We start from the raw sequence: 26,972 nt of genomic DNA, 5'->3' as shown, positions 1-26,972 counted from the left end.
CTGGAAAGCAGTGAGGCCTGAGGAGACAGATCAGTGAAAGCAGAGAGAAGGTCTGGTACTTTCCTCTGATGCAAACCAGCAGATACTACTAAAAAAAGGAAAAAAAAGGGGGGGAAAAAAAGGAAAAGGAAAAAAAAAGGCAAAAGAAAAAAAGGAAAAGAAAAAAAAAGGAAAAGAAAAAAAAAGAAAAGAAAAAAGGAAAAGAAAAAAGGAAAAGAAAAAAAAAGAAAAGAAAAAAGGAAAAGAAAAAAAGGAAAAGAAAAAAGGAAAAGAAAAAAAGGAAAAGAAAAAAGGAAAAGAAAAAGGAAAAGAAAAAGAAAAAGAAAAAAGGAAAAGAAAAAAGGAAAAAAAAGGAAAATAAAAAGGAAAAGAAAAAAGGAAAAGAAAAAAGGAAAATAAAAAAGGAAAAGAAAAGAAAAAGAAAAAAGGAAAAGAAAAAGGAAAAGGAAAAGAAAAAAGGAAAATAAAAAGGAAAATAAAAAGGAAAATAAAAAAGGAAAAGAAAAAAAGGAAAAGAAAAAAGGAAAAGAAAAAAGGAAAAGAAAAAAGGAAAAGAAAAAAGGAAAATAAAAAAGGAAAAGAAAAAAAAGGAAAGAAAAAAGGAAAAGAAAAAAAGGAAAAGAAAAAAGGAAAAGAAAAAAGGAAAAGAAAAAAGGAAAAGAAAAAAGAAAAAGAAAGGAAAAGAAAAAAGGAAAAGAAAAAGGAAAAGAAAAAGGAAAAGAAAAAAGGAAAAGAAAAAAGGAAAATAAAAAAGGAAAAGAAAAAAGGAAAAGAAAAAAAGGAAAAGAAAAAAGGAAAAGAAGAACAAAAGAACAAGAAGAAAAAAAGAACATGTACTCAGAACCCAGTAGTTACAGTTATGTATTTATCCCTCACTGCAATTAGTTGGGAAAGTGACTATTTCTCCACTGTGTCTGTATTTACTAGATATGAAAAATCAGGACTGTGTGAGTTCTGCTCCTATCTCAGCTCTTGCAACCACTCCACAGTGTAGGTGTTGGTTCTTTTAAACAAAGAAAGGTCAAAATAAATTTCTCATGAACCATCTTTACCTCATTCAGGAACAGATGGGCCTCATATGACTGCATAAGCCGCTGTCTCCTCTCTTGGGCCTCTGCCTTCAAGGTTTCTACAGACGTCTCAAGCTCCTTCAGATGCTCCATAATCTTGCGAGAAGCGGAGTGGCCTCCCCGTACCAGTTTCTGCCCCGTACTGAGCACTGCTTTGGTCAAAGCATCCCGACTGCTTATCTCATTCTCCAAGTTCTGCAAAGAGTAGAGAGTGAAACGATGGACCAAACCCAAATCTGTGGAGAGTTCTATACCAGATAGTCCATTGTGAATTTGTTTTCTATACACAAAGATCACAGAAATCACAGAAACGTTCAGGTTGGAAAAGAGCCTCAGGATCACCGAGTCCAACTGATAACCCTACTCTACAAGGTTCACCCCTAAACCATATCCCCAAGCACCACATCCAAACAACCTTCAAACACATCCAGGGCTGGTGACTCAACCACCTCTCTAGGCTGTCCATTCCAATGCCTGACCACTCCCTGTGAATTTTTTTTTCCTAATGTCCAGTCTAAACCTACTCAGGGAGGTGGTGGAGTCACCATCACTGGAGGTGTTTAGGAAGAGTCGGGATGGGGCTCTTGGTGCCATGGTTTAGTTCATTAGATAGTTTTGGATGATAGGTTGGACTTGATGATCTCAAAGGTCTCTTCCAACCTGGTCTATTCTATTCTATTCTATTCTATTCTATTCTATTCTATTCTATTCTATTCTATTCTATTCTATTCTATTCTATTCTATTCTATTCTATTCTATTCTATTCCACCCTACTCCACTCTACTCTACCCCACTCTACTCTACCCCAACCCACCTTGTTGCAGCTTGAGGCCATTCCCACTTGTTCTATCCCTAATTACCTGTGAGAAGAGACCAGCATAAACCTCTCCACAACGTCCTTTCATGTAGTTGTAGAGAGCAATGAGGTCTCCCCCTCAATCTCCTCTTTTCCAAACTAAGCAGTCCCAACTCCTTCAGTTGCTGTTTGTAAGCTTTATTCTCCAGGCCCTTCCTCAGCTTTGTTGCCCTCCTCTGCACTCAGTCCAGCACCTCCACATTTCTCCTGTATTGAGGTACCCAAAACTGGACACAATACTCAATGTGTGGCCTCACCAGAGCTGGGTACAAGGGAACAATCACCTCTCTATTCCTGTTGGACACAGCATTTTGAATACAGGCTAGGATTCCACTGGCTTTCTGGGCCACCTGGGCACACTGCTGGCTCCTATTCAGTTGCTTGTCGATTAGAACCCCCAGGTCCCTTTCTACCAGGCAACTTTCCAGCCACACTTCCCCATGTCTGTAGCGTTGCTTGAGGTTGTTGTGACCCAAGTGCAGGACCTGGCATTTGACCTTCTTGAAGCTCATCCCATTAACGTTGGCCAGATGGGTCAGAGGTGCAAAGTCTGCATGGATGCTTATAGTGTGGTGGAGGAGTTTTTTGGGGTGAAGGAGGGTTTAGAGAAATCCAATATAGTCAGGAAGTTTGGACCTTGGATTATATCCACCTCATTGTGGAGGGAAGAGGTTTTTAACCACAAACCTCTTATCTCTGGATTCCTCTGAGATATTTAGAATAAACCATTTAGAATAAACCAAACCAGGTTGGAAGAGACCTTCAAGATCATCTCATCCAGCCAATCAACCAATCCAACCCACCTAAACAACTAACCCATGGCACCAAGCACCCCATCAAGTCTCCTCCTGAACACCTCCAATGATGGTGACTCCACCACCTCCTTGGGCAGCCCATTCCAATGGGCAATCACTCTCTCTGTGTAGAACTTCTTCCTAACCTCCAACCTAAACCTCCCCTGGCGCAGCCTGTGTCCTCTTGTTCTGGTACTGGCTGCCTGGGAGAAGAGACCATCTATTTCCACTCAATTACATGGTGTTCCTTAAATTAAAATGTGTCTAGGTAAGAACAATGAAGTCACCTGCTTATCACTGTTTATAATCACTTTCTTTTGTAGAAGATGCAAGTTTGCACAGTAGCCATTTTGCAAACTCTGGGGGTACACATACTATCAAGCAGCCAAGATGAAAAGGAGAGATGGAAACTACTTGGACCAGTTCTCAAAGACTTTACTTCAAATTAATTTTTGAAGACTGGTAGATTCTAAAATCACGGGTGTCCCTTCACATACCCCTTCATGATGTACTGGGAGCTGGGGTTGCTTAGCCTGGAGAAGAGGAGGCTCAGAGGAGACCTCCTTGCTGTCTACAGCTACTTGAAGAGAGGTTGTAGCCAGGTGGGGGTTGGTCTCTTCTCCCAGGCAACCAACACCAGAACAAGAGGACACAGTCTCAACTGAACTAGGGGACATTTAGGCTTGAGGTGAGGAGAAAGTTTTTCACTGAGAGTTGATAGCCATTGGAATGGGCTTCCCAGGAAGGTGGTGGAGTCACCATCACTGGAGGTATTCAAGAGGGGATTGGATGTGGCACTTGGTGCCATGGTTTGGTAGTCATGAGGTGTTGGGTGACAGGTTGGACTTGATGATCTTTGAAGTCTCTTCCAACCTTATTGATTCTATGATTTGTCTGGGTGGGCAAGGACCACACAATTGATTTGTCTATGGGCAGATGTGCATTCCATGGTTAACTGCACCTGAGCACAAACCAGTCCCACCATTCAACAACTGTGCTGTTTATTTTCATAGCTGTGAAGCAGGCAGGTTCAACTGAAGTACCAAACATGGCTGAAAAAGATCTCTGGTTCTAATCTTGCCTTTAACTTCCCCCCTGTTCATTTCAGGTCAGCCACAGTTGAAAAGTGACACCGTATCCGAGACCAGCGGGATGGAATCCAGTGGCAAAGATTATAAAACATCTTGCACTGTGTATTAATAATCAGCTAGCAGCATGAAGAACAACTTTGCAGTTGAATGTGGAAGGAAGATGTATTCATGGTACTGCCTTTCTAAAAACAGGAATGCAAAAGGAAAACAAAAAAGAAGAGGAGGAAGAGGAGAAGGAGGGGGAGTGAGGGGAATCTCTGTTCCAAGCCAAGCAGCTGTACTTACAGGAAGGCTGGAGAGGGACTAAGCATGCCTAGTGACAGGACAAGAGGGAATGGTTTTAAGCAGAGGGAGAGAGTAGGTTTAGACTGCATCTTAGGAAGAAATTCTTCAGTATGAGGGTGGTGGGACTCAGGAATAGGCTGTCCAGAGAGATTGCAGATACCAGATTGGATGAAGCCTTGAGCAGCCAAGTCTAGTTGAGAGGCATCCCTGCCCATTGTGGGGAGGTTGGAGTAGATGATCTCTGAGGTCTCTTCCAGCCTAAGCCATTCTATGATGTTATGCTTGTGTGTAAATGCAGCTTTGCAAGACAGTATGAACTGAGGGTTTTTTTAGGTTGATACATTTTACAAACAATCACTTTTGTAGTGACAAAGCAAGGACTGAATTTTGCAAATCTGGCTCATTAAAATAAACAATAGAGGGTGGAACTGACAGCATGTTCAATTCTTGGCTGTTAAGCTACCACAGAGATTTATTTGTCAGTAAGCCAACATTGAAAACAAAGATGTAGAGACTCCAGCTACTAGAAGATTAAGAATTCAAAGCTTATATTTTAATCCTGCTTCCAGGAGAACAAGAAGCAAAATGGCAGGAAGAATTGGCATTGTATTATGCCCTGCTATTATGGTCTGTATCTCCTTTTCTCACAGTTCATTGAAATATAGCCAATTAACACAAAGGTAATTGCAGCCTTGAGCACAGTCTCCACTGGAGCACTATCGCTCAGATTAAGTGAGCCCAAACATTCCTTTCATCTGTGAATCTAAATACATGGTAGGCTATGCCAGTCAGCTCCTACATTTCAGGAGTAATTGAGCAAATAACATTTGTGCTTCTCATCATGATGAAACAAGGTTTTTTTGTTCTTACTGTCTAGTCTCAAAGTCACCAACTGCATCTTGCTTAAATACAGATTTCTTTTTTTTACAAACAGAAGAATTACATTTGAATACTAAGGAGATACAAACTACTCAGAATATACTCTTGAGTTTTACTTAGGAATATTCTATTCTACCAGGATGCATTTTCACAGAATCACCAAGGTTGGAAGAGACCTCAAAGATCATCAAGTCCAACCTGTCACCCCAGACCTCATGACTGCTATGACCCTCAAGGTCACTATCTGCTTTCTCAGGCTTTGCTTTGGCTGAAGAAATTTGTGGTAGGAGTGACTTGGAAACCCAGGCAGCAAATCTGACCTGGTTGACAGCTGCCATCTTCAAATGTATCACAGAATCACAGGATCACCAAGGTTAGAAGAGACCTCAAAGATCATCAAGTCCAACCCATCACCACAGACCTAATGACTAAACCATGGCACCAAGTGACACATTCAGTCCCCTCTTGAACACCTCCAGGGATGGTGACTCCACCACCTCCCTGGGCAGCACATTCCAATGCCTAACAACTCTCTCTGTGAAGAACTTTCTCCTCACCTCGAGCCTAAACTTCCCATGGTGCAGCTTGAGACTGTGTCCTCTTGTTCTGGTGCTGGCTGCCTGGGAGAAGAAACCAACATCCTCCTGGCTACAACCTCCCTTCAGGTAGTTGTAGAGAGCAATGAGGTCACCCCTGAGCCTCCTCTTCTCCAGGCTAAACAATCCCAGCTCCCTCAGTCTCTCCTCATAGGGCATGTGCTTGAGGCCTCTCCCCAGCCTCGTTGCCCTTCCCCAGACACATTCAAGTGTCTCAATGTCCTTCCTAAACTGAGGGGCCCAGAACTGGACACAGGACTCAAGGTGTGGCCTAACCGGTGCGGAGTACAGGGGCACAATGACTTCCCTGTTCCTACTGGCCACACTATTCTTGATGCAGGCCAGGATGCCATTGGCCCTCTTGGCCACCTGGGCACACTGCTGGCTCATGTTCAGCCAGCTGTCAATCAGTAGCCCCAGGTCCCTTTTTGTTTGGCAGCTCTCCAGCCACTCTGACCCCAGCCTGTAGCTCTGCATGGGGTTGTTGTGGCCAAAGTGCAGCACCTGGCACTTGGACTTGTTGAATGCCATCCTGTTGGACTCTGCCCATCTGTCCAGCCTGTCAGTTCCTCAGTAAATTTTGAGTATGAATAGGATAAATCAACTTTTAAAGATACTTCATTCCTGTCCTTCTCTGTCACCTGTAGCAGTCTTGAATATTTACCTGAAGGATATTTCAAATTTTTTTAAGTTCAGATTTTTATTTGTAGACATGCAGACTGCACCAAATGCTTGGGCTTAATGTCTCTCTCTGTGTGCATCACAGTATCACAGTATCACCAAGGTTGGAAGAGACCTCAAGGATCATCGAGTCCAACCTGTCACCACAGACCTCATGACTACACCATGGCACCAAGTGCCACATCCAATCTCCTCTTGAACACCTCCAGGGACGGTGACTCCACCACCTCCCTGGACAGCACATTCCAATGACTAATGACTCTCTCGGTGAAGAACTTTCTCCTCACCTCAAGCCTAAACTTCCCCTGGCACAGCTTGAGACTGTGTCCTCTTGTTCTGGTGCTGGTTGCCTGGGAGAAGAGACCAACCCCTTCCTGGCTACAACCACCTTTCAGGTAGTTGTAGAGGGCAATGAGGTCACCCCTGAGCCTCCTCTTCTCCAATCTAAGCAATCCCATCTCCCTCAGCCTCTCCTCATAGGGCTTGTGCTCAAGGCCTCTCACCAGCATATCACACACAGTCCTACTTTCTAAGATCTTCTGTCTTTCCCAGCCTCGTTGCAGAATGTAACAAGATTTCCCCAGAGGCACTTGGCTTGGAACTCAGACAAGCTGTCATTTGCTAGCATTAAATACCAATAGCTGCTGGAAACTTTTAGCAGGGTTTTTTTCTTTTCTTTCTTTCACCTTGTGTTTGCAAAGTGACAGTGCTCCTTACTAGCAAAACATTAGGAAGGCAGCTGCTGTTTTATTGGTATTTGAGATGACAGTGTTCCAGGCACTGCTTTCTCTGAGTGCCCATCTGAATCTTACAAAATAATTCAGCAGCTATCTTGAAAGCTACCCCTGGAATGAAGGCCAAGCTAAGGACCATCATAATGTCCTGCTAACTCCTACCCTCCAGAGAAGAGTTCTGGGGAAAGACGTTTCCCTGGGAGCTCATTCTGAGATGTCTAAGTAATGAACTTTCTTGGATGTACTTACTGAGTTTCAAAGTGCATTTGTTAGGACATCTGTTGCCCAAGGAAACTTTAACAGCATGCATAACAGTTTGTAAAATATATTTTGCTTGTAAAGTCCAAGTTTTGAACTCAGTTCACAGAAAGAACCAATGTGCCCACAGAAAAGCATATGGTGTGATACCTACCCTGCTGCCATGACAAGCAGCAAGGAATCTCACATGTTGCCAAAGTCATGGACATATCCTTTAAAAAATGTTGGTATTATCAGACAAGGATAGAAATAATCCTTGGCATCACGATTCCTGCTAGCCAAAGCACAGTGGATGAAGTTTCTGGAGGCAAAGTGAATCCCATGTTCTTTCTGATTCTGAATGCTGAGAATTATTCTCACATGGCATTACCTGGTGCTTTTCTTGTAGACTTTGAACTGTTGCCAGGGATTGACCATAATCCCTGGAAGAAGCCATGGGGAGCTTCTCACGAACCCAGGCTAGCTCCTCATCAACATCTCTGAAGAACTGGTACTGAAGTCTGCTTGCCTCCAGACTCCCACGCCTCTCTTGCAGAGGATCACGTAGACGTTTGTATCTGCGGGTTTTGAAGGGAACCCAGTGAGGATCACAGATTAATAAGGAATGAAAGCAAGAGGTTCTATTCAGAATGATGTACAGAAGGAAAGAAAATAATATGCAGGAAAGAAAAGGGCTGACAAAAAGAGGAAAAAGATGGCAGGAGACAGGGCCGGCACTTGCACACCTCTGCACCAGCTGATCCACTTTCTCTTCTAGTTCATCAGCAAGGAAATGTTTCCCACTTTGGAACTGCTGAGCTGTGACCACAAGCTCTTGTAGCCGGTCCCTGTGGCCAGAAATATCTTCCTCCAGTTCTTCTTGTTTCTTCAGATGACTGTTTAAAACCACCAGATCATTGTCGCTATATGGGGCTTTCAACTCATTTTCAACATCATCCAACCATTTCTCCATATCCTCTATGCTACGCTGAAAATTAAGGCCCTGAGGACAATCGGGAAGAAAAGGTCATTTAAAATCTTAGGACAGACAGTATGATGTAAAAATCTTGGCCACTTTCGGGAAGAATTACACACAAACACAGAGAACCTTCCCAGAGCTCTGTGAACTATTCCCTGATATGATGGTGGTCCAAATGAAGACGAAAATTCAATCAGAGCGATTGCAAGAACAGATGCAGAGAACATCAGAAACTAATCTTACTTGTGTTGCACAAAGGTGAATGATGGACACAGTAGCTTGAAAGGAAGCCATTTAAAGACAGAGCTCTATTTTACACCTAGAGAGTGTGTGATAGACCATACAAACCTTACAGTCATGAGAACTCATGTGCCTTGAGCTAGAAGAATGGAAGGCAGCTGTGGGCTTCTTTCTCAATGTGTTGGAGAAAAGATGCCACTGGGACAGATGCAGAAAGTTGGCATATAAGAGTGAAGAAGTTTTCCCTCAGTATCCCTCTCTGGAACACTGATCTAAATCAGCAGTAGAACGTAGAGGCAAAAGAGCCTATAAACCCTTTTCCTTTCATAGGGATATCCAGTCCTCCCACCAATTCCATTCCAATGGTCTACACTTAAAAGAGTTTCTTTGCTCAGATAGTCTTGAGGAACTAAATCTGAGTGTATGAAAGTCATGCATTTGTAGGTGAGATGTGTAGCAAGGCAGCTGTGTTGTCTCTGGAAATGACACCAAGGCCTCACCACCAGCATCCCTGTGTTACCTTGTAAGCATCCTGCAGCTTGGCTCGTTTATCCTGGCAACTTGCTAGCAGTTCCTCCCACAGCTCCTCCATTTCTTGTAGTCTGGAGAGAATGGCTTCAGGGGCATAGTGACCCTCACGGAGCATCTTCTCCCCTTCCTATAGCAGAGAGAAAAGTCAAAATTTTCTTTCTTTGCTGAATGCACCAGAATGTCACTTTTCCCTCCAAGAACAAAGTCTAATGGCAGCTGCAGCCCTCACTTCGTGATGTAACAGACAGAGGCTGCAGAGTCAAACAGATAAAGGCTGATTAAAACTAGGGCAGACACTGATATTCTTGTTTTTCTGACCTCTAAAATGATTTGAGATGCTAGAATACAATATTGGAAAACAATGAGTAAAGAGAGCCTTCATTATGCAACAGCTACATTGCCTAAAAGCTGGCAGGGACCCTAGCTTGCAAGGACTTAGCTTTTTTCTGTGATGTTCCACATTCTGTGATCAGTGTAGAGATTGTTCAGTCACCTGTCCTTTTCTATTCCCTTCCTTGCACATTAAGAGAGAACTACTCTCGTTCAAGTGAATCACCGTACAAGATATTAAAGCCTATTTTAACCATGTGCTGATAGAACACTGTATTATGACTCTGTGTTTTTAATCCCTGAGCTGCAGATGCTTAACAGGTTGGCAAAAAAAGAGGGAGGGAAGGCCTCAATCAGGTAGAAGAGTCTGTAGATACATCCTTAGGCTGGGACCAAGTCTGTTTTAGAAAGTACACTGAGCTATTTCTGCATTTTGCAATGGAGAACAGGAGGCACAGCAAGAGAATGATGCTAGCTCAGGACAGTGCAAGTTATTTTTCTTCTGCAAAGCAACTACTTGGGTTATTCCCAATGAAAAGGGCCTATATAGCATCAAGAAGTAATGAGGAAGATTTTGCAAACAGTTCTTTAAAACCAGATTAGTTTGGAGAGAATTGTAACTCCACCCTTTAACCCCCTTTGTGTGTCTGAACACAAGGGGCTTTAAAGGCCATTAAAGAAAGAAAGAAGTCTTCTACAATACTGCAATCAGGCGAGTCTGATGAGGGATTTTATCTTTAATGCTTAGTTATCTATTGCAAAATACACCTAGTAAGCTCTGTGCTGCAAAGAAGGTCAATAAACATGTAACAGTCTGTCCTTCCAAATTCATCATCTGATCACAGCACCTGCCAGGAATCTGACAAAGCTTGTCAGATTTCCTTCACATCTCTCCTACCAGCATGCCTCTGCAAAGGCAAAACTTGAAGGCTCTTCTTGATCCTTTTCTTGGATACATTTTATCTGACTTTTTGGAGTTCTGCATCCAACCATCTAGATTTCCTGCTGGTGAGAAGCAGTAATACCTCTAAAGTGACATTCACTCCAGAAAGAAGTTTCTAAAGTCAGTGGACTAAGTTGCTCATCGAAAGCACCCATCTCTTTCAGCTGCACACACAGTAAATATAGATAGCCAGCACACACTAGGCAATTAGAGAAGCTGGAAGAAACCAATGGACACAGGAAGTTCGTGATGGACTGAAAAAGAGTAAGTTTCCCAGCCCCTTCAAGGACAATGTGACTGATGTCAGTAGGAACAGTGAGTCCTTCTGGCTTGTTTGAGATGACAGTTCCCCACCCTCGCCATTAACCCCACTTCTCTCACATATTTAATGGAGTCCAGGCGATTTCTATTGGCCATGATCTCTGCTTGGAAAGTCTGGTGCTTCTGCAGTTTAGTCTGCAGATTGCTTGGATCCTTCCAGCTATCATCTTGGGCAATGCTGTTCTTCTCATTGATCCAGGCAGCCACCTTTGGGGAGGAAAGAACAAAAGTAGACAAAATCTTCAGGATTTTTTCATTTCCAGCCTACCAGAGTCTTCTCCAACATGTACAAATCATGGGACTAGTGAGTGGGGACATGAATAAATTGTCCTTCTGAGGTTCTGCTTCTGTAAGCTCTTTCTGTCTTTCATAATGAAGTCACTTCTATATCTGTTTAGCAGCACTGTTACCTGGAAAGGGATCTGTGTCCATGAGGCAGTTCCTGTGCAGTGTGAAACTGCATGGGCCCATGTGTGCATGTACAGACGTGTGCATGGGGCAGAAAGGGCTGCTATTTCCTGATTTCTAACACACTGGCAGTACATCACAAGAAAAGAACTATTTTGTCTCTTCCTATGAACTTAAGAGAATGGCACATTCCCTCCTAATATATTTTATTTCATTTGGGTTTTGCTGGCATTCAGCGCACGGTACATCTTTCATCTGGTGACTGGAGGAAAGGTGTGACTTAGCTTTTTTTCTGTGATGTTCCACATTCTGTGATCAGTGTAGAGATTGCTCAGTCACCTGTCCTTTTCCATTCCCTTCCTTGCACATTAAGAGAGAACTATCCTGAAAAGTATCCCTCCACAGTTTTCGTCGTCTTTCCCAATATCATTTAATTCCAGATTCAGTTCCTTGTTTTTTTCTCACAGCGATTCCATTCAGGGACTCATTATGTTCTAAGCAAGCAGAATAATCCTATGTAATTGTACCTCAAAGGAATTCCTAAGAAACTTCTGCAGAAGCCTTGATTCCTCTAGCAGATGTCTGCGAGCAGCAGTGGTCTCCAGCAGTTTCTCTTTTCTGAGATGAAGACAGATGTGTGAGGTAAAAGCCACAGAGTGAATTAGGTAGCACAGGGGGTTTCAGTTTTCATCTCTAACACACATGTCATCTGACTCTCCATTCTCTAAGAGAGAAATGTCCACAACATGCACCCTCTCCTGATTTGGACTGTCAGAGAAGATGCTGAGGACAATGTGAGAAGGATTACTAGCAGACAGATGAGTTTAAAGTACACACAAATTCTGTATATATGATACCTGCCTCTAGAAATCACCATTACTGTCTCTCAGGGTACAAGAGAACAAACTCAGCATGTTTCTTGTATGGAAAGCCTGTGAGTATGATGGTGTTTGTCACCAATGAGCCAAAGCTACACCATTCTTTCATCTTTTTCCAAATGTGGGCCTGCAGCACATGTCAGTGCAGTCACGAGATAGTTTGATCCTATTAAAGAATTCCTATGTTTACTTTAATGTCTCTTCAGAAATGTTACACATATCTCTTCATCTACCACAGCACTGAACAAAACTGCTTTTACTGCCAGCATTTAAGATGAACAATATGCAGTGGGCTAGGAGAAATAAAGCAATCCACACGAAAGGGCAAGGTCTGATCAGAAAAACTGCAAATGTCCTAATAGATAATTTGAGCAGGGTTTTAAGATCAACCTCATTAGACTAGTGAAAAAGCAGTTGTGTAGCAAATGACCTTTCTTGATGGTATTGAATGATAATGAAATATTAGCAGCACAGCAGGCCTCTGTCTTTTGTTTGCAGCCCTGTCCCTAAGGCCAGACCAGAATTCAGAAATACAATGAAACTGTCTTTTCCTGAATCCTGGATCCCCCTTCACTCAGCTGCAATTTGGAAACCTCCTAATGAAACATTGACTAGGCTCAGGCCAGTTTGGCAAGACCACAGTGCAAAGCACAAAGCTGAATAAATGCAAACCACTTCATGCTTCTCTTAAATCATCTAAAAATATTAGTCACATGGGGAGGGTTTTGTTGCAAAGAAGATGGGTGGCTGACACAAGAAGAGTTTGACTTCACCTCCTCAGGACAGCCTGGCATCTGTTGGTGATGTTGTCTGAGTCATAATGCTTGTTCTGCGTTAGATGCTGAGCAAATGAAGCCATTTCATCAATTTTCTCCATCTGAGCTTCCAAGGCTTTTTCAAACTGTGTATGTTTCCGCTGTAGGCTCTCCACACTAGACACGGAGTCCTGGATAGAATTCAAGGGAAAGCTGCTTTCAGTCAGAGTTTTTCCATCCACACCACAGAATACCCCACATTTGCAAGCTGTCAGGAAAATTTATTGGTCTTTGACATTTATTGGGATTGAATCTGAGACTTGGGGCCTAAAAATGCTCTATGCATAGTCTGAGGCCACTATTTCAGGGTCAAAACTGAACTGCTGGCTCCTTGCATTGTCCTGCATATTTTTGTGCTGCGTAGAACGCGTTACTTCTCAAGAGATAAAGCACCAATTGTCAACAATTCTCCATCAGTCTTAAGGCAGGTATCATTTTGGAAGCAAATGTGAGATGCCAAATTAGGATCAAAGTTAAGTGAACAAATATGCCACAGAGAGAGATTAAAATTAGAGCCTTGATTTCAACTCATGGAGTTGGAAAGAGCTCAGATCCAGACTTGAATCTGAGGACTGGAGTCTGACGTTACAGTTAACCTGGAGAGAAACACAGAGTGTTACTTCTTGTAACATTTGTGAACCTCAATCTAAATGATTCATATTTCTCTTCTCAGCACCCCTCTGCACTTTCAATTTTAGAATCATCGGTGTCAAAATGTTGCTACTGCAAAACACTTTTGCTTTCCCACTATTGTAACTGAAGCAGGAAAGCTGACATCAAATGGGTCAGAAAAATATCTAAACCTCTGGGTGATTACGTGAGTCATGGGAAGGACAAATATTTACAGAGCATTTCCTGTAAAGTGCTGCACTAAATATGGCTGGGAAATGGGTGGCTGCTTCTGCTAAGTCTCATACTCTTCAAAGGAGGGACTATACATGCATACCTCCAGAACAGGAAGCCTCTCATGTTACAAGCTGAACTTCAAGCCCCATAATACTTTGCTCTGGCCAGCAGTTCATTTTGAAGCTGGCATTGCAGCAGGATAGTTTTGAATAACAGCAACAGATTTCAACTCAACCCATGACACAGTGACAGACACCAGCCACTAGCATTATGTTTTCCATACCACAGGCACCAATTATCTCTACACACTAAACTCTGAGATGTAATTGTATTTCATGATGACACAGCTAATTTGGTAGCACTACCCATACATGGGCAGGGTAAGCTAAACATCCAGCATCCTGCATAGCTCTTGCAACCTGTGCAACCAGTCTGTGGTTTCAGTTATTGCAATGTTACTGGTACCTGAGGTATGTAATTTAAAACTACTGAGTATGTCACTAGTGACAATACTGATGACTTGCATGCTGCCAGCAAATACATATAGGGCAGATATGACAATTTAGAGACATGAAGTTTCATTTTCCTGCTATCATGGGAACAGTTGAACCATTTTGTTACACTTGGTGCTGAGAATTCTATCCTGCCTAAAGTACCAAGGAAGGAAATCTGATCCTAAACTGTCAACAAGATGGAGCAGTAACTTCAGAAGGAGAAAGATGACAGGAAGGTTCAAATCACATCATTATAATTCACAGATCCCTTTCCTCTGGACAGATTGCAGGGAAAATCATAATTTATTGGAGCACCTACCCCTAAGTCCTCATTAGCTAGAAAAGCCTCTTTGCTGCTGAGCCAGCTCTCAATCTGTTCCACATATCCATAGAATTTCTGTAAAGGGAAAAAGACCAGTCAAAAACATGGAGTAAAAGAGAGGGAAGCATGATTTGGGCAGAGTATGCTGAAAAAGCCAAACATCCAGGGTTATTCCAAAAAAATAGCAGTAGCATAGCAATAAGCATTAGATGCTATAACACCCACATGTGCAACAACAGTTACTGTAACCTTCTCCTTTATAATACGATTAGTCCTTTTTATCCAAGACATGGGATACAAGTACTTGTAGCTGGTTTGCTTATAGTGTAGAGGTTGCTTTGTAAGGTAACTGGCCAAAGAAAGGCCTGAGATAAGCAGAATGCAATGCATACAGAAGCGTGAAGGCAAGCCTTACCATATGGTTTAAGTTGTCATACATACATGAAGCTTTTTAGATGGGACTAGTAGCACCAGCTGATGTTTCAGACACATGACATTCCCCCTTGTAAAATCTCCATGTGCTTATTGATAATTTCTGCCAACAGGCTATTTGAGCAGAAATTTTCTAAGTGAGGTGATGGCTGCAGGGAAATATTTCTGGAAACCTGGAGCCAAACCAGTTATTTTCTTAGAGTTAAAAAAGCCAGGGGGAAATAGAGTGTTCTGTCCATGCTACATTTTTCTTCAGATAATTAATAAAATTTAAAAAAAATAATAATTTAAAAATGCTTGCTTCCATTATTTGCTGAGGGAGGCTGTAGACTTTGGTAGAGCAGTGAAGTTCTGTTTTTCAGTATGTGCCTTTTGCCATCTGCATGAGTGTTTGACCAAATTCTGCCATGTTTTGTAGCCTTTGAAAGCTGTATGAGTACATATTCCACAGAACTTTCTTTGATTTGTTAAAGGACAATTTCTGAATCATAGAATCAATAAGGTTGGAAAAGACCTCAAGGATCATCAAGCCCAACCTGTCACCTCATGACTACTAAACTGTGGCACCAAGTGCCATGTCCAATCCCCTCTTGAACACCTCCAGGGATGGTGACTCCACCACCTCCCTGGGCAGCACATTCCAATGCCTAACAACTCTCTCAGTGAAGAACTTTCTCCTCACCTCAAGCCTAAACTTCCCCTGGTGCAGCTTGAGACTGTGTCCTCTTGTTCTGGTGCTATGTCCAGTCGCCCTGAATGTGCTTGGCCCTCAGCAGGCCTTCCAGAAATTGGCAAAGTGTAGATTAAACATTGGGTATTATTAGCTTATCTTTCATTATCCCATCTCAGAAATTGGCTGTTTACACTGAGGAAAGTGGCATGTGCATTCTCTGTTGAAGACCTTTCTACTCACCTGTAAGTCTTGTGCCTGAAATAATTTTCTATATTGCTCCTGCCATGCTTGGATCAATTCAGACCAGGCTTGCTGGAGTCTGGAGAGGGATTGGTGAATCTCAGGGGTTGCATAGTGACCAGATTTGGCAAGTTCTTCACCGTAGTTACTGAGAGAGTTGAATCTTTCCACTCGAGCTTCAATCTCCTCCTAAAATATATTGCTAAGGTTGATGTCAAGGGTTTATGGAACACAAGTTATCCAGAGTACAGGTCTTAAGGGGAAGAATATGGGCTACAACTTTCCAACAGTAATATTTCTATGGAAAAAGATTAATCTTTGAGCTATGTAACTGGAAGAGCACAGGACTGTCTTAAAAGAAAATAAATGTGGACAATAAGTGACTTTATTGCTCTAGAAACAACTGGTGTCCTACAAATCAGAATTTTGGATTAAGTTAGAAGCAGTTTAGAAAATGCTTAGATATAAATGAACACAGTTTTGAGTATCCATAGTACTGTATCCCCCCAAGTCTTCCTATTTTTCTTATGAGAAACAGTGCCTAGATTTTTTCCTCTCCTGTCAAAAAAAAGAGCTGGCATTAGATTGCTACACTAATGACACAGTTTTGCCTCTTTTTTTTGGTGGTGTTAACATTAATGAAATTTAACTTTTTCACCTGGTCTGAGGAATGAGTTATGCCCATATACTGAGCTGTGAAGGTGAAGGCATTACAAGCAAGTATGACCTTTGCAAACTGAATGTGGAATTCCTAATGTAAAGAACTTCGTATCATAGTATCATTCAGGGTTGGAAAGGACCACAAGGATCATCTAGTTCCAACCCCCCTGCCATGGGCAGGGACACCCCACACTAGATCAGGCTGGCCACAGCCTCATCCAGCCTGGGCTTAAACACCCCCAGGGCCAGCCCCCCAACCACCTCCCTGGACAACCCATTCCAGGGCTTCAAAACTCTCATGGGGAAGAACCTCCTCCTCACCTCCAGCCTGAATCTCCCCACCTCCAGCTTCATTCCATTCCCCCTAGTCCTATCACTACCTGATATCTTGAGCAGTCCCTCCCCAGCCTTCTTGTAGCCCCCTTCAGATACTGGAAGGCCACAATGAGGTCACCTCGGAGCCTTCTCTTCTGCAGACTGAACAGCCCCAACTCTTTCAGTCTGCCCTCATAGGAGAGGTGCTCCAGCCCTCTGCTCATCCTTGTGGCCCTTCTCTGAACACGCTCCAGCACGTCCAGATCCCTCTTGTAATAGGGGCTCCAGAACTGGACACAGTACTCCAGGTGGGGTCTCACCAGGGCTGAGTAGAGGGGGAGGATCACCTCCCTCGACCTGCTAGCCACACTTCTCCTGATGCAGCCCAGGATCTGATTGGCTTTGCGGGCTGCAAGTGCACACTGAGAGCTCATGTTGAGTTTCTTGTCCACCAGCACCCCCAAGTCTCTCTCCTGAGGGCTGCTTTCCAACCAGTCACTGCCCAGCCTGGATTTGTGCCTGGGATTGCCTCGACCCAGATGCAGGACCGTGCACTTGCTCTTATTGAACTTCATGAGGTTGGCTTGTGCCCACCTCTCCAGCCTGTCCAGGTCCCTCTGGATGGCCTCCCTTCCCTCCAGCGTGTCTGCTGCACCACACAGCTTGGTGTCATCAGCAAACTTGCTGAGGATGTACTCAATACCACTGTCCATGGCACCCACAAAGATGCTGAACAAGACAGGTCCCAGGACTGATCCCTGAGGGACTCCGCTTGTCACTGACTTGCAAACAAAAACAACCGTGCAATGAAAGAATACCATGTATTAACTGATAAACCACCTGTGACAGTTTTAGGCTGTGCCTTGAAGGAAAAGACAGCTACAGAATTCTCTAACTGCATGTTTTGGTGTAAAAGGGAAAACAAAGATAATTCTCAATGAATTTCATTGGTAGATCAGTAGGAACGAATGCAGCTTTAAGGATTTTAGTTTCATTTCAGTCTGTTCAGCTCCTTCTTTCTTCTGCTCTTGGTGGTGCTGACCTTGGACTAATGAGATAAGAAACTAATTTGGTGTTTTTTTTTTTTTCTCCCTTAACAACTGCTTTGAGCTAACAGAATTTCCCTCAATATCATTTTCTCTCTGTAATCCATTTTGGGATAAAAGGGAGGAAGGGGGAAAAGGGGTTTTGGGGAGAACCCGGAGCAGGATTCTCCTCCAGAGGGAGTTTTCTGTGCTATGTTCTTTACTGTATATTTTTGTATATATTGTAAATACTGTATATTTTGTATATATTCATTGCATTTCATTCTGCTTGTAAAAACATAGCCTTTCCATTTGCTTCTCCGACTGAGTTAGCTGTGGTTTGTGTGTTGGGGGGAGAATTGAACTTCTCTCACTACCACACCATCTTAGAAACTATGGCATGTACTGTTAAATGTCTGAAATCAGAGCTAATGTATTTAGGGCTTTTGTGGGGAGTGGTGTTCCTCAAACATAGATAACACTACTGTAAGAATAACCATTCCAATTGATTCTTATGTTTTAAAATTGAAATCAGCACCTCGTGTTCAGTTCTAGTATCTCCTAAGGCCTCTGGTTTAAGCCACTAACCTCAATGAAAAAAACTCTCATTTTTCTTGCCCTGTCTATAATTCCAGTCACCCCAACACAAAGGAATACATTGCCTGGATTCCTCCTTCTCTGTGTGACTGGCTCCTTAGAGCCATTTGACTTTATAGACTTAGATCTTGCTACCATTTGGTCTATATCTGGAGTACACTACCTCAGTGGTTTGGAGTGTTCCCATCGTGACAAAGAATTATGGACCAAACATTGTGATGTCTGTGACAGAGAGAGCATTGTTAAAGACTGGAAAAAAGAAGGTACTTCAAGTTCAATTCAAGTCTAGAAAATCATAGAATCGTGGAATTGTTTTGGTTGGAAAAGACCTCTAAGATCATCGAGTTCAACCACGAATGGATGAATCAGAACGTACAAACAATTTGTGGTAAGAATGGGAGCCCAAACCCACTGTTTTCAGTCATGATTCTGGGAACATGATTTTGAGAAAAAGTTAACAACTGCAAGGAAGAGGTATCACAACAGCTGAAAGAGAGGTTTGACACTCTGGAAAAAGTAAAATATTAACCTTTTTTCTAAGGTTAATTAACAATATCACTCCTTTTAGAAGGGTTATTAGCCTCATTTGTCGCCAAATGATTGCATGGTAATTAGCACTGGGCTATGATATAGAACACAACAGAATCAACCAGGTTGGAAAAGACCTTCAAGGTCATCGAGTCCAACCTAACACCCAACACCATCTAATCAACTAAACCATGGCACCAAGCAACCCATCCAGCCTCTTCCTAAACACCTCCAGTGATGGTGACTCCCCCACCTCCCTGGGCAGCACATTCCAATGGCCAATCACTCTTTCTGGGAAGAATTTCTTCCTAACACCCAGCCTAAAACTCACCTGGCACAGCTTGAGAGTGTGTTCTCTTTTTCTGTTGGTGGTTGCCTGGGAGAGAGACCAACCCTCACCTGGCTACAACCTTTCTCCAGGTAGTGGTAGACAACAATAAAGTCTCCTCTGAACCCCCTCCCTTTAGTTTCACAGCCCATCCCAGAGCTTGTTTCCTTCCTTGCCTGCAGCACTTAATTGTTTTTGCTTTTGCTTCTGTTGTAGAACAGAATGTGTGGAAGCATACAATGGGAATTTATTGCCCTGTGTGAGACAAAGTGCTTGTTTTGTTTTCCTTCCAGGCAAATGGATTTTGCCACATAAAAATCTAGCTCAAAGCTGGAATTAGCTGGCATTAAGTTTTTGACAATTGGAATAAAGATATCGACAGTGAGTGTGTTTTGATACTGACCCAGCTTTTTACCTACAGGTTTGGAAAGCAGTTCTGGTGAGAAAGCTAATGGGGCTTTCTGAGACTTTTTGCAGTGACACCAGCTGCCAAACAGCTCATGGGAGAGACTTCTATCATGACGTAGGTGACTTTTGTCCCTAGCCTGTTACTGAGATTAGCCTTTTCATCATGATATTGATGGACACATGGAGCAAAATGCTACTGTGTCTGCAGCAATTAATTCCCGTGGGAAACGTTCCCAGTATGTTCAGTGATAGCCATGATGATACTTGCCTTTCTCTCTTGATGCTCCTCAATCATGCTTTCTGCTTCGTTTGCACTTTTAGGAAGTCCCCCTGCTTCCATTATGCCTCTGATGTTTTGGGTCCAATCAAGCATCTCCTTCACCTCCAAGTTAAACTTCTGCAACTGATAGGAGGCTGCTAGCTTCTCCTTCCTGCCATACAATGTGCAGTTTAGCATTATGAAACACAGAATCATCTGGTTTCCTCTCCCTCCCCATTTGCAGAGGAACATCCAAATGAAGTGAATTCAGGCCTCTGAGCTTTCCCTTCAGCTCCTAACAGTCAATAGAATAGAATAGAATAGAATAGAATAGAATAGAATAGAATAGAATAGAATAGACCAGACCAGACCAGACCAGACCAGACCAGACCAGACCAGGTTGGAAGAGACCTTCAAGATCATCGTGTCCAACCCATCATCCAACACCACCTAATCAACTAAACCACAGCACTAAGCACCCCATCCAGTCTCCTCCTAAACACCTCCAGTGATGGTATCATAGTATCAGTCAGGGTTGGAAGGGACCACAAGGATCATCTAGTTCCAACCTCCCTGACTCCACCACCTCCCCAGGCAGCCCATTCCAATGGGCAATCACTTTCTCTATGAAGGATTTCTTCCTAACATCCAGCCTAAACCTCCCCTGGTGCAGCTTGAGACTGTGTCCTCTTGTTCTGGTGCTGATTGCCTGGGAGAAGAGACCAACCCTCACCTGGCTACAACCTCCCTTCAGGTAGCTGTAGACATCAATAAGGTCTCCTCTGAGCCTCCCCTTCTCCAGGCTGAGCAACCCCAGCTCCCTCAGCTTCTCCTCATAGGGCTGTGCTCCAAACCCCTCCCCAGCTTTGTTGCCCTTCTCTGGACATGTTCCAGCAACTCAACATCTTTCCTAAACTGGGGGGCCCAGAACTGGACACAGGACTCAAGGTGTGGCCTAACCAGTGCTGAGTACAGGGGCAGAATGACCTCCCTGCTCCTGCTGGTCACATTGTTCCTGATGCAGACTAAGATGCCATTGGCCTTCTTGGCCACCTGGGCACACTGCTGGCTCATGTTCAGCCTACTATCAACCAGCACCCCCAGGTCCCTTTCTGCCTGGCTGCTCTCCAGCCACTCCACACCCCAGCCTGTAGCACTGCATGGGGTTGCTGTGGCCAATGTGTAGATCTTGGCACTCAGATGTGTTAAATCTCATGCCATTGGACTCTGCCCAGTCTGTCAAGGTCCCTCTGGAGAGCTCTCCTACCCTCTAACAGATCAACACCTGCCCTCAGCTTGGTATCATCTGCAAACTTACTGATGATGGACTCAATGCCCTCATCCAGATCATCAATGAAGATATTGAAGAGGATGGGGCCCAGCACTGATCCCTGGGGGTCGCCACTAGTGACTGACTGCCAGAGACAACATGCTTACCTTATGTTCTACATCAGCTCATCAGGACAAGACAGGTAAAAAGCCCTTCATAGCTGTTGCTTCCAGCAACAGCTCAGCCCTGAGTCTTTCTTGTTTTCAAAAGATGCAAGTAAAAAAAAAATCTTCTAGAGCCATACAAAATGAAGCCTTTCACAAAGGTTTCACTATAGATTTAATCTGATAGCCTGGAGGCATTTTGGTAACATTATTAGTGGGATAAACCACAAACTTCTTGTATCAGTTTTTCCAAAGTCACATCAGCGAAACTTTTCTCCAGTGAAGTCACACATTCTCTAATGCAGGTATCTGAGCTGCCTGTATAAGCTCAGTAAAGGATCCTCAGAAAACTTTAAAAGGCCCTTTCACAAGTAGATCTGAGACCCCAGGGAGCAGCTTTGCTCCTGCTGAGAGATATACAGACCACTACAAGTCTTTACCTTTGTTTGGCTTGTCCCTGGAGTCGTAGCCAGTTGTTTTTCATCTCTTGTTTCTTCATAGTCAGTTTGTCATTTATGGATGGGTTCCTTGTGGAAAGGCGGAAAGATTCCAGTTCCAATGGCTGGGAAGAGATTTATCGTGGGTGAATTAATGCCAAATGCTTATACTCATTCCTAAGTCTGTCTTTCAGGAAAAGTAGTACATTTGAAGAACTTAGTTTTAAAAAGCAGGTACTTAAATCACAACAACAAGCATGCAAGGAGACTTATTACCTGCTCAAAAAGTACATATGGAATTGCAAACCATCATCCACGCAAAGAAAGAAAGGTGTGCGGTGATTCACATACACAGAATCACAGAACCACCAAGGTTGGAAGAGACCTCTAAGACCATCAAGTCCAATCTGTCACCACAGACCTCATGACTAAACCGTGGCACCAAGTGCCATGTCCAATCCCCTCTTGAACACCTCCAGGGATGGTGACTCCTCCACCTCCCCAGGCAGCACATTCCAATGGCTAATGACTCTCTCAGTGAAGAATTTTATCCTCACCTTGAGCCTAAACTTCCCCTGGTGCAGCTTGAGACTGCATCCTCTTGTTCTGGTGCTGGTTGCCTGGGAGAAGAGACCAACCTCCTCCTGGCTACAACCTCCCTTCAGGTAGTTGGAGACAGCAATGAGGTCTCCCTTGAGTCTCCTCTTCTCAAGACTAAACAATCCCAGCTCCCTCAGCCTCTCCTCATAGGGCTTGTACTCAAGGCCTCTCCCCAGCCTCATTGCCCTTCTCTGGATATGTTCAAGTGTCTCAATGTCTTTCTTAAACTGAGGGGCCCAGAACTGGACACAGTACTCAAGGTGTGGCCTAACCAGTGCTGAGTACAGAAGCAGTTTTGCAGAATAGGGAAAAATATGTAAGAAAACAAAATGCTAAATGCTTCGTCTAAGGTGGGTAATGAAAGCCATGAAAGTATGGCAGCACACAGAAGCCACCAAATTTGTCTTTCAGCAGAAGACTGAAAAATCATTTTTGTTTCTTTCAGCTAACAGCAGCATCAAACAATTGCTTTTAGAGTGGACTGCTGGTTGATACTGTTTTCCTTAACACAGCCTGGAAAACAGTAATGAACACTCCCTAACCCCGGTTGAAAGTTGGTTTCTTTCTTGTAAAACTCCATCATCATGATTAAAATGAAGATTCTTAATTATGCAGAGAGGAGAATATGCCAGGCTGATTTTAATCTACACAAAAAGTACAGCTATACTTTGTACATGGTATTTGTGGAAGCATCCAAAAAAAGTCCCAAACCCAGCTCATCTTTCTGTTTCCATGCAGCACTCCTCCATACAGCCTTGCTCTTGCTATCTGTGGAATGCTGACTGGTAATCACCCACGTCACATATGAGAGTTAGCTAACAAAGTCACAATGTGTGAAGTTATCACACATAATGTCACCACTTGCATACTACTGGGAGGAAAAAGTTTAGAGAAAGCTTGCAAAAATATTCTCTATATGAAAAGGTTTCACACTCTGGCCAGCAGTGAAACCAGAGAGGTTGTCAGAGCATTTCTCCTTTATTAGAATAAACCAAACCAGGTTGGAAGAGACCTTCAAGATCATCGTGTCCAACCCATCAACCAATCCAACCCACCCAAACAGCTAACCCATGGCACCAAGCACCCCATCAAGTCTCCTTCTGAACACCTTCAATGACGGCGACTCCACCACCTCCCCGGGCAGCCCATTCCATAGCACAATCACTCTTTCTGTATAGAACTTCTTCCTAACATCCAACCTGAACCTCCCCTGGCGCAGCCTGAGACTGTGTCCTCTTGTTCTGGTACTGGGTGCCTGGGAGAAGAGACCATCATCAGCCTGTCTACAACCTCCCTTCAGGTAGTTGTAGAGAGTGATAAGGTCACCCCTGAGTCTCCTCTTCTCCAGGCTAAGCAGCCCCAGCTCCCTCAGCCTCTCCTCATAGGTAGTGGTTCAGCTGAAAACTTTTCTTTTCAGTGAAAATACACAAATATATAGAAACTCAGACCTGTATCTCATACTCAGGATTAGAATAGAATTAACCAGGTTGGAAAAGACCTTTGAGATCATTGAGTCCAACCTATCATCCAACACCATCTAATCAAATAAACCATGGCACCAAGCAACCCATCCAGTCTCTTCCTAAACACCTCCAGTGATGGTGACTCCACCACCTCCCTGGGCAGCACATTCCAATGGCAAATCACTCTTTCTATGAAGAACTCCTTCCTAACATCCAACCTAAACCTCCCCTGGTGCAGCTTAAGACTGTGTCCTCTTGTTCTGGTGCTGGTTGCCTGGGAGAAGAGACCAACCCTCACCGGGCTACAACCTTTCTTCAGGTAACTGTAGACAGCAATAAGGTCTCCCCTGAGCCTTCTCTTCTCCAGGCTAAGCAACCCCAGCTCCCTCAGCCTCTCCTCATAGGGCTGTGCTCCAAACCCCTCCCCAGCTTTGTTGCCCTTCTCTGGACATGTTCCAGCAAGTCAACATCTTTCCTAAACTAAGGGGCCCAGAACTGGACACAGGACTCAAGGTGTGGCCTAACCAGTGCTGAGTACAGGGGGAGAATGACCTCCCTGCTCCTGCTGGCCACACTATTTCTAATGCAGGCCAGGATGCCATTGGCCCTCTTGGCCATCTGGGCACGCTGCAGGCTCAATGTCCTAAATGATGCAAACTGGTCACTTTACAAAAGCCAGGGCTGATCAGACAGGCAGTTAGAAACAATGATTTAAGTTTTTGCTGTCTGTGTCAGAAAACTATGTGCACTGTGGGCTTACACAGAACTAGAGTTGTGATTTTGGTTCAGGCCAGTACAGAAATTGAGGGAAAGATGGAGAGTTAAATTTGGATTTCATATTTCCCAGAAGATATAGGATGGTCTAATCTGGCTTGTAGGTGAGGATCACAGAATCAGCTACATGTTAAAAAGGGACTTCTTAGTGCATCAGGAAGAATAATATTTGGTATGATAAAGTAAGATCAAGCAGCATGGTATTTTACTGAGTGGGAATCTGTGCTGCAGTGCAGTTCATACAATGAATCTGAAGAGTGAGGCTCATCTTTCCAAGAAGCAAAAATTAACTTTTTTACATTACCCACCATACTTCCCCACTTCTTACCTCCATTTTGGACTTAATAACACTGATTTCTCTCTCCATCTCTTCATGCCTTCGAATCAGGTTTTCCACACTTTCCATGTCTTTCCCATAGCCCAATGCTTGTATCAGTGCACTCTGGAGGAAGCAGTGGGATGTACAAATGGTGAAGATGATAAAAAGCAAAAGGATCACATCTTAATTCTTTCAAACTCTCCTTCACTTTTTTTCTATGTCTATCTGAATGTTCTTACTGTCTTTTTAAATAAGATTTCTTTTTCTTTTCATCTTACATCTGTTTGGAACTCTTGTTAGTGCAGTTTACACCTCTGACCCTGACCACTTCACTATGGTATTCCAGCTTCCACTTCTCTGTAAGCTCTCAGGAGGTAAAGACAGCATCTTCTTTACTTGCAGACTAATAATCTCTCTCAATACATTTCAAGTGTACCTTTGTCACTCTGAGTGCCCTGGCTTTGGTAACCTGCAAAACATTTAATGCCATTTTAACCTTCCTACACACCTGATACACAGGCAACTATCAAAGGTCACTGCTGGATACTCAGTGTCTCTCTAGCAACTGGCACACTTGGGTTTATCCCCATTGGCAAAATAGAACATTTCCCCACTTCTATTAGTGAAAATCTGAGAACTTACCTTCTCAGTAATTCTCTCTGTGATGTCATCAATTTCTCTGATTAAGGCATGGATCTCTAGGGCTCCCTCTAACTTCTTCCTGTATGCATTCAAGTTACCATGGAAACTGTTCCACCTTTTGTAGAAAAGAATATTTTGGAGGTGAATTTCAGAGGTGAGGAGTTCCACCAATGAATTTTAGGATGCTCAGATCCAAGTACAAAGACATGTGAAATGTGTAATGATCCCCAGTTCCTCATAAGAGCGGACACATTGCACAGCTAAAGCACTAGCCTGACAAGACTGCTTATAGCTATTTCAGGTTTACAGAATGGCATGGGGGTTAAAAATCTAAAGGTTACTGACACCATTTCCTTAAGCTCTCAGTAACCTCACAGTCCCCATTTTCATGGTTCTTCTCTGATGGGCTGTAAAGGAACCAAAGCAATGTGCACTTCACCAGCCTAACTATGTGAACAGAAGGTAGTGTTTTATCTTCATGGATCTAGCATAATATGTTGTAAAACAGCACATTTGCCTCCAAGGATAGAAACTTTGGCCCTTCTGGGTTAGAAATCCTTCTGGCTAACTGCTCTGAGAGTCTTGAAAGGCAGCTCCATTAGTAGTCATGATTCTGAAGAGGAAAGTATAGGATATATAACAGACATATATGATCTGTCTATCTCAGCCCAAGTCATCTAATCTTCCTTTCTTGACTTTGTTTTACACAGAAAGCTTTAAAAACACACTTCTCATTGAGCTGCTTCCGACGCTCATAGATGGTCTTTGTTTCTTCCTTATTCTGTCTCTCCAGTTTCATGGCCAGGGCATTGATAGACCTGATGTGAGCATCATCCACTGTTGTCTCCTGTAAAAGAGAAAGAAAAGGACAAAGTTGTGCTCAACACGCTTGTGACTGAGGTCACTAAGATGTGAAAAGTAACAGCAACCAAACACTTCAGACACAAAGGGTTTGCTCTAGTTGCAGAACTGCTGGTGTTACCAGTGCCTTATGAGAAAACAGTAAAGGCAAGAAAGAACACTAATGACTATAGATAGAACAATGATCTAAGTTTAGATGGGGATCCTCAGAGCTTCATTATTAAGCTAGGCATTCCAGCAAGGGCTTTTTTGTTGAAGAAACATGGGTGCAGTTGATGTGAGAGGTCTCGAGCACAAGCCCTATGAGAAGAGGCTGAGGGATCTGGGATTGTTTAGCCTGGAGAAGAGGAGGCTCAGGGGAGACCTTATTGCTGTCTCCAACTACCTGAAGGCAGGTTGTAGCCAGGTGGGGGTTGGTCTCTTCACCCAGGCAGCCAGCACCAGAACGAGAGGACAGTCTCAAGCTGTGCCAGGGGAAATTTAGTCTCGAGGTGAGGAGAAAGTTCTTCACAGAAAGAGTAATTGGCCGTTGGAATGTGCTGCCCAGGGAGGTGGAGGCATCTTCATCCCTAGGGTGTTCAAGAGGGCATTTGACATGGCACTTGAAGCCATGGTTTAGTTAGTCATGAGGTTTTGGGTGATCGGTT

General features: G+C 43.4%; 1 protein-coding gene across 2 annotated transcripts in view; it reads right to left on the bottom strand.

Annotated features, from left to right (window-relative positions):
* Positions 1 to 26,972, bottom strand: part of SPTBN5 (spectrin beta, non-erythrocytic 5) — a 136,312-nt gene that overhangs the window by 20,152 nt on the left and 89,188 nt on the right. For both annotated transcript variants that reach the window (XM_068161389.1, XM_068161390.1), the window contains exons 40-53: positions 26,193 to 26,311; positions 25,465 to 25,579; positions 24,832 to 24,945; positions 21,670 to 21,791; positions 19,805 to 19,967; positions 15,676 to 15,864; positions 14,328 to 14,405; positions 12,627 to 12,799; positions 11,503 to 11,593; positions 10,628 to 10,774; positions 8,963 to 9,100; positions 7,970 to 8,226; positions 7,615 to 7,801; positions 1,053 to 1,265 (exon numbers count right to left, since the gene is read on the bottom strand). In XM_068161389.1, coding sequence (XP_068017490.1) covers positions 1,053 to 1,265; positions 7,615 to 7,801; positions 7,970 to 8,226; positions 8,963 to 9,100; positions 10,628 to 10,774; positions 11,503 to 11,593; positions 12,627 to 12,799; positions 14,328 to 14,405; positions 15,676 to 15,864; positions 19,805 to 19,967; positions 21,670 to 21,791; positions 24,832 to 24,945; positions 25,465 to 25,579; positions 26,193 to 26,311 — 2,106 coding nt within the window. The remainder of the gene's footprint in view (positions 1 to 1,052; positions 1,266 to 7,614; positions 7,802 to 7,969; positions 8,227 to 8,962; positions 9,101 to 10,627; positions 10,775 to 11,502; positions 11,594 to 12,626; positions 12,800 to 14,327; positions 14,406 to 15,675; positions 15,865 to 19,804; positions 19,968 to 21,669; positions 21,792 to 24,831; positions 24,946 to 25,464; positions 25,580 to 26,192; positions 26,312 to 26,972) is intronic.

The sequence above is a fragment of the Melanerpes formicivorus genome, unplaced genomic scaffold (assembly GCF_026170545.1).
Source record: "Melanerpes formicivorus ecotype bairdi unplaced genomic scaffold, bMelFor1.0.p_v2 SCAF_58, whole genome shotgun sequence".
Classification (NCBI taxonomy): domain Eukaryota; kingdom Metazoa; phylum Chordata; class Aves; order Piciformes; family Picidae; genus Melanerpes; species Melanerpes formicivorus.
Note: the sequence above shows the minus strand (reverse complement) of the source record. Positions and strands in the feature narration are given on the sequence as shown.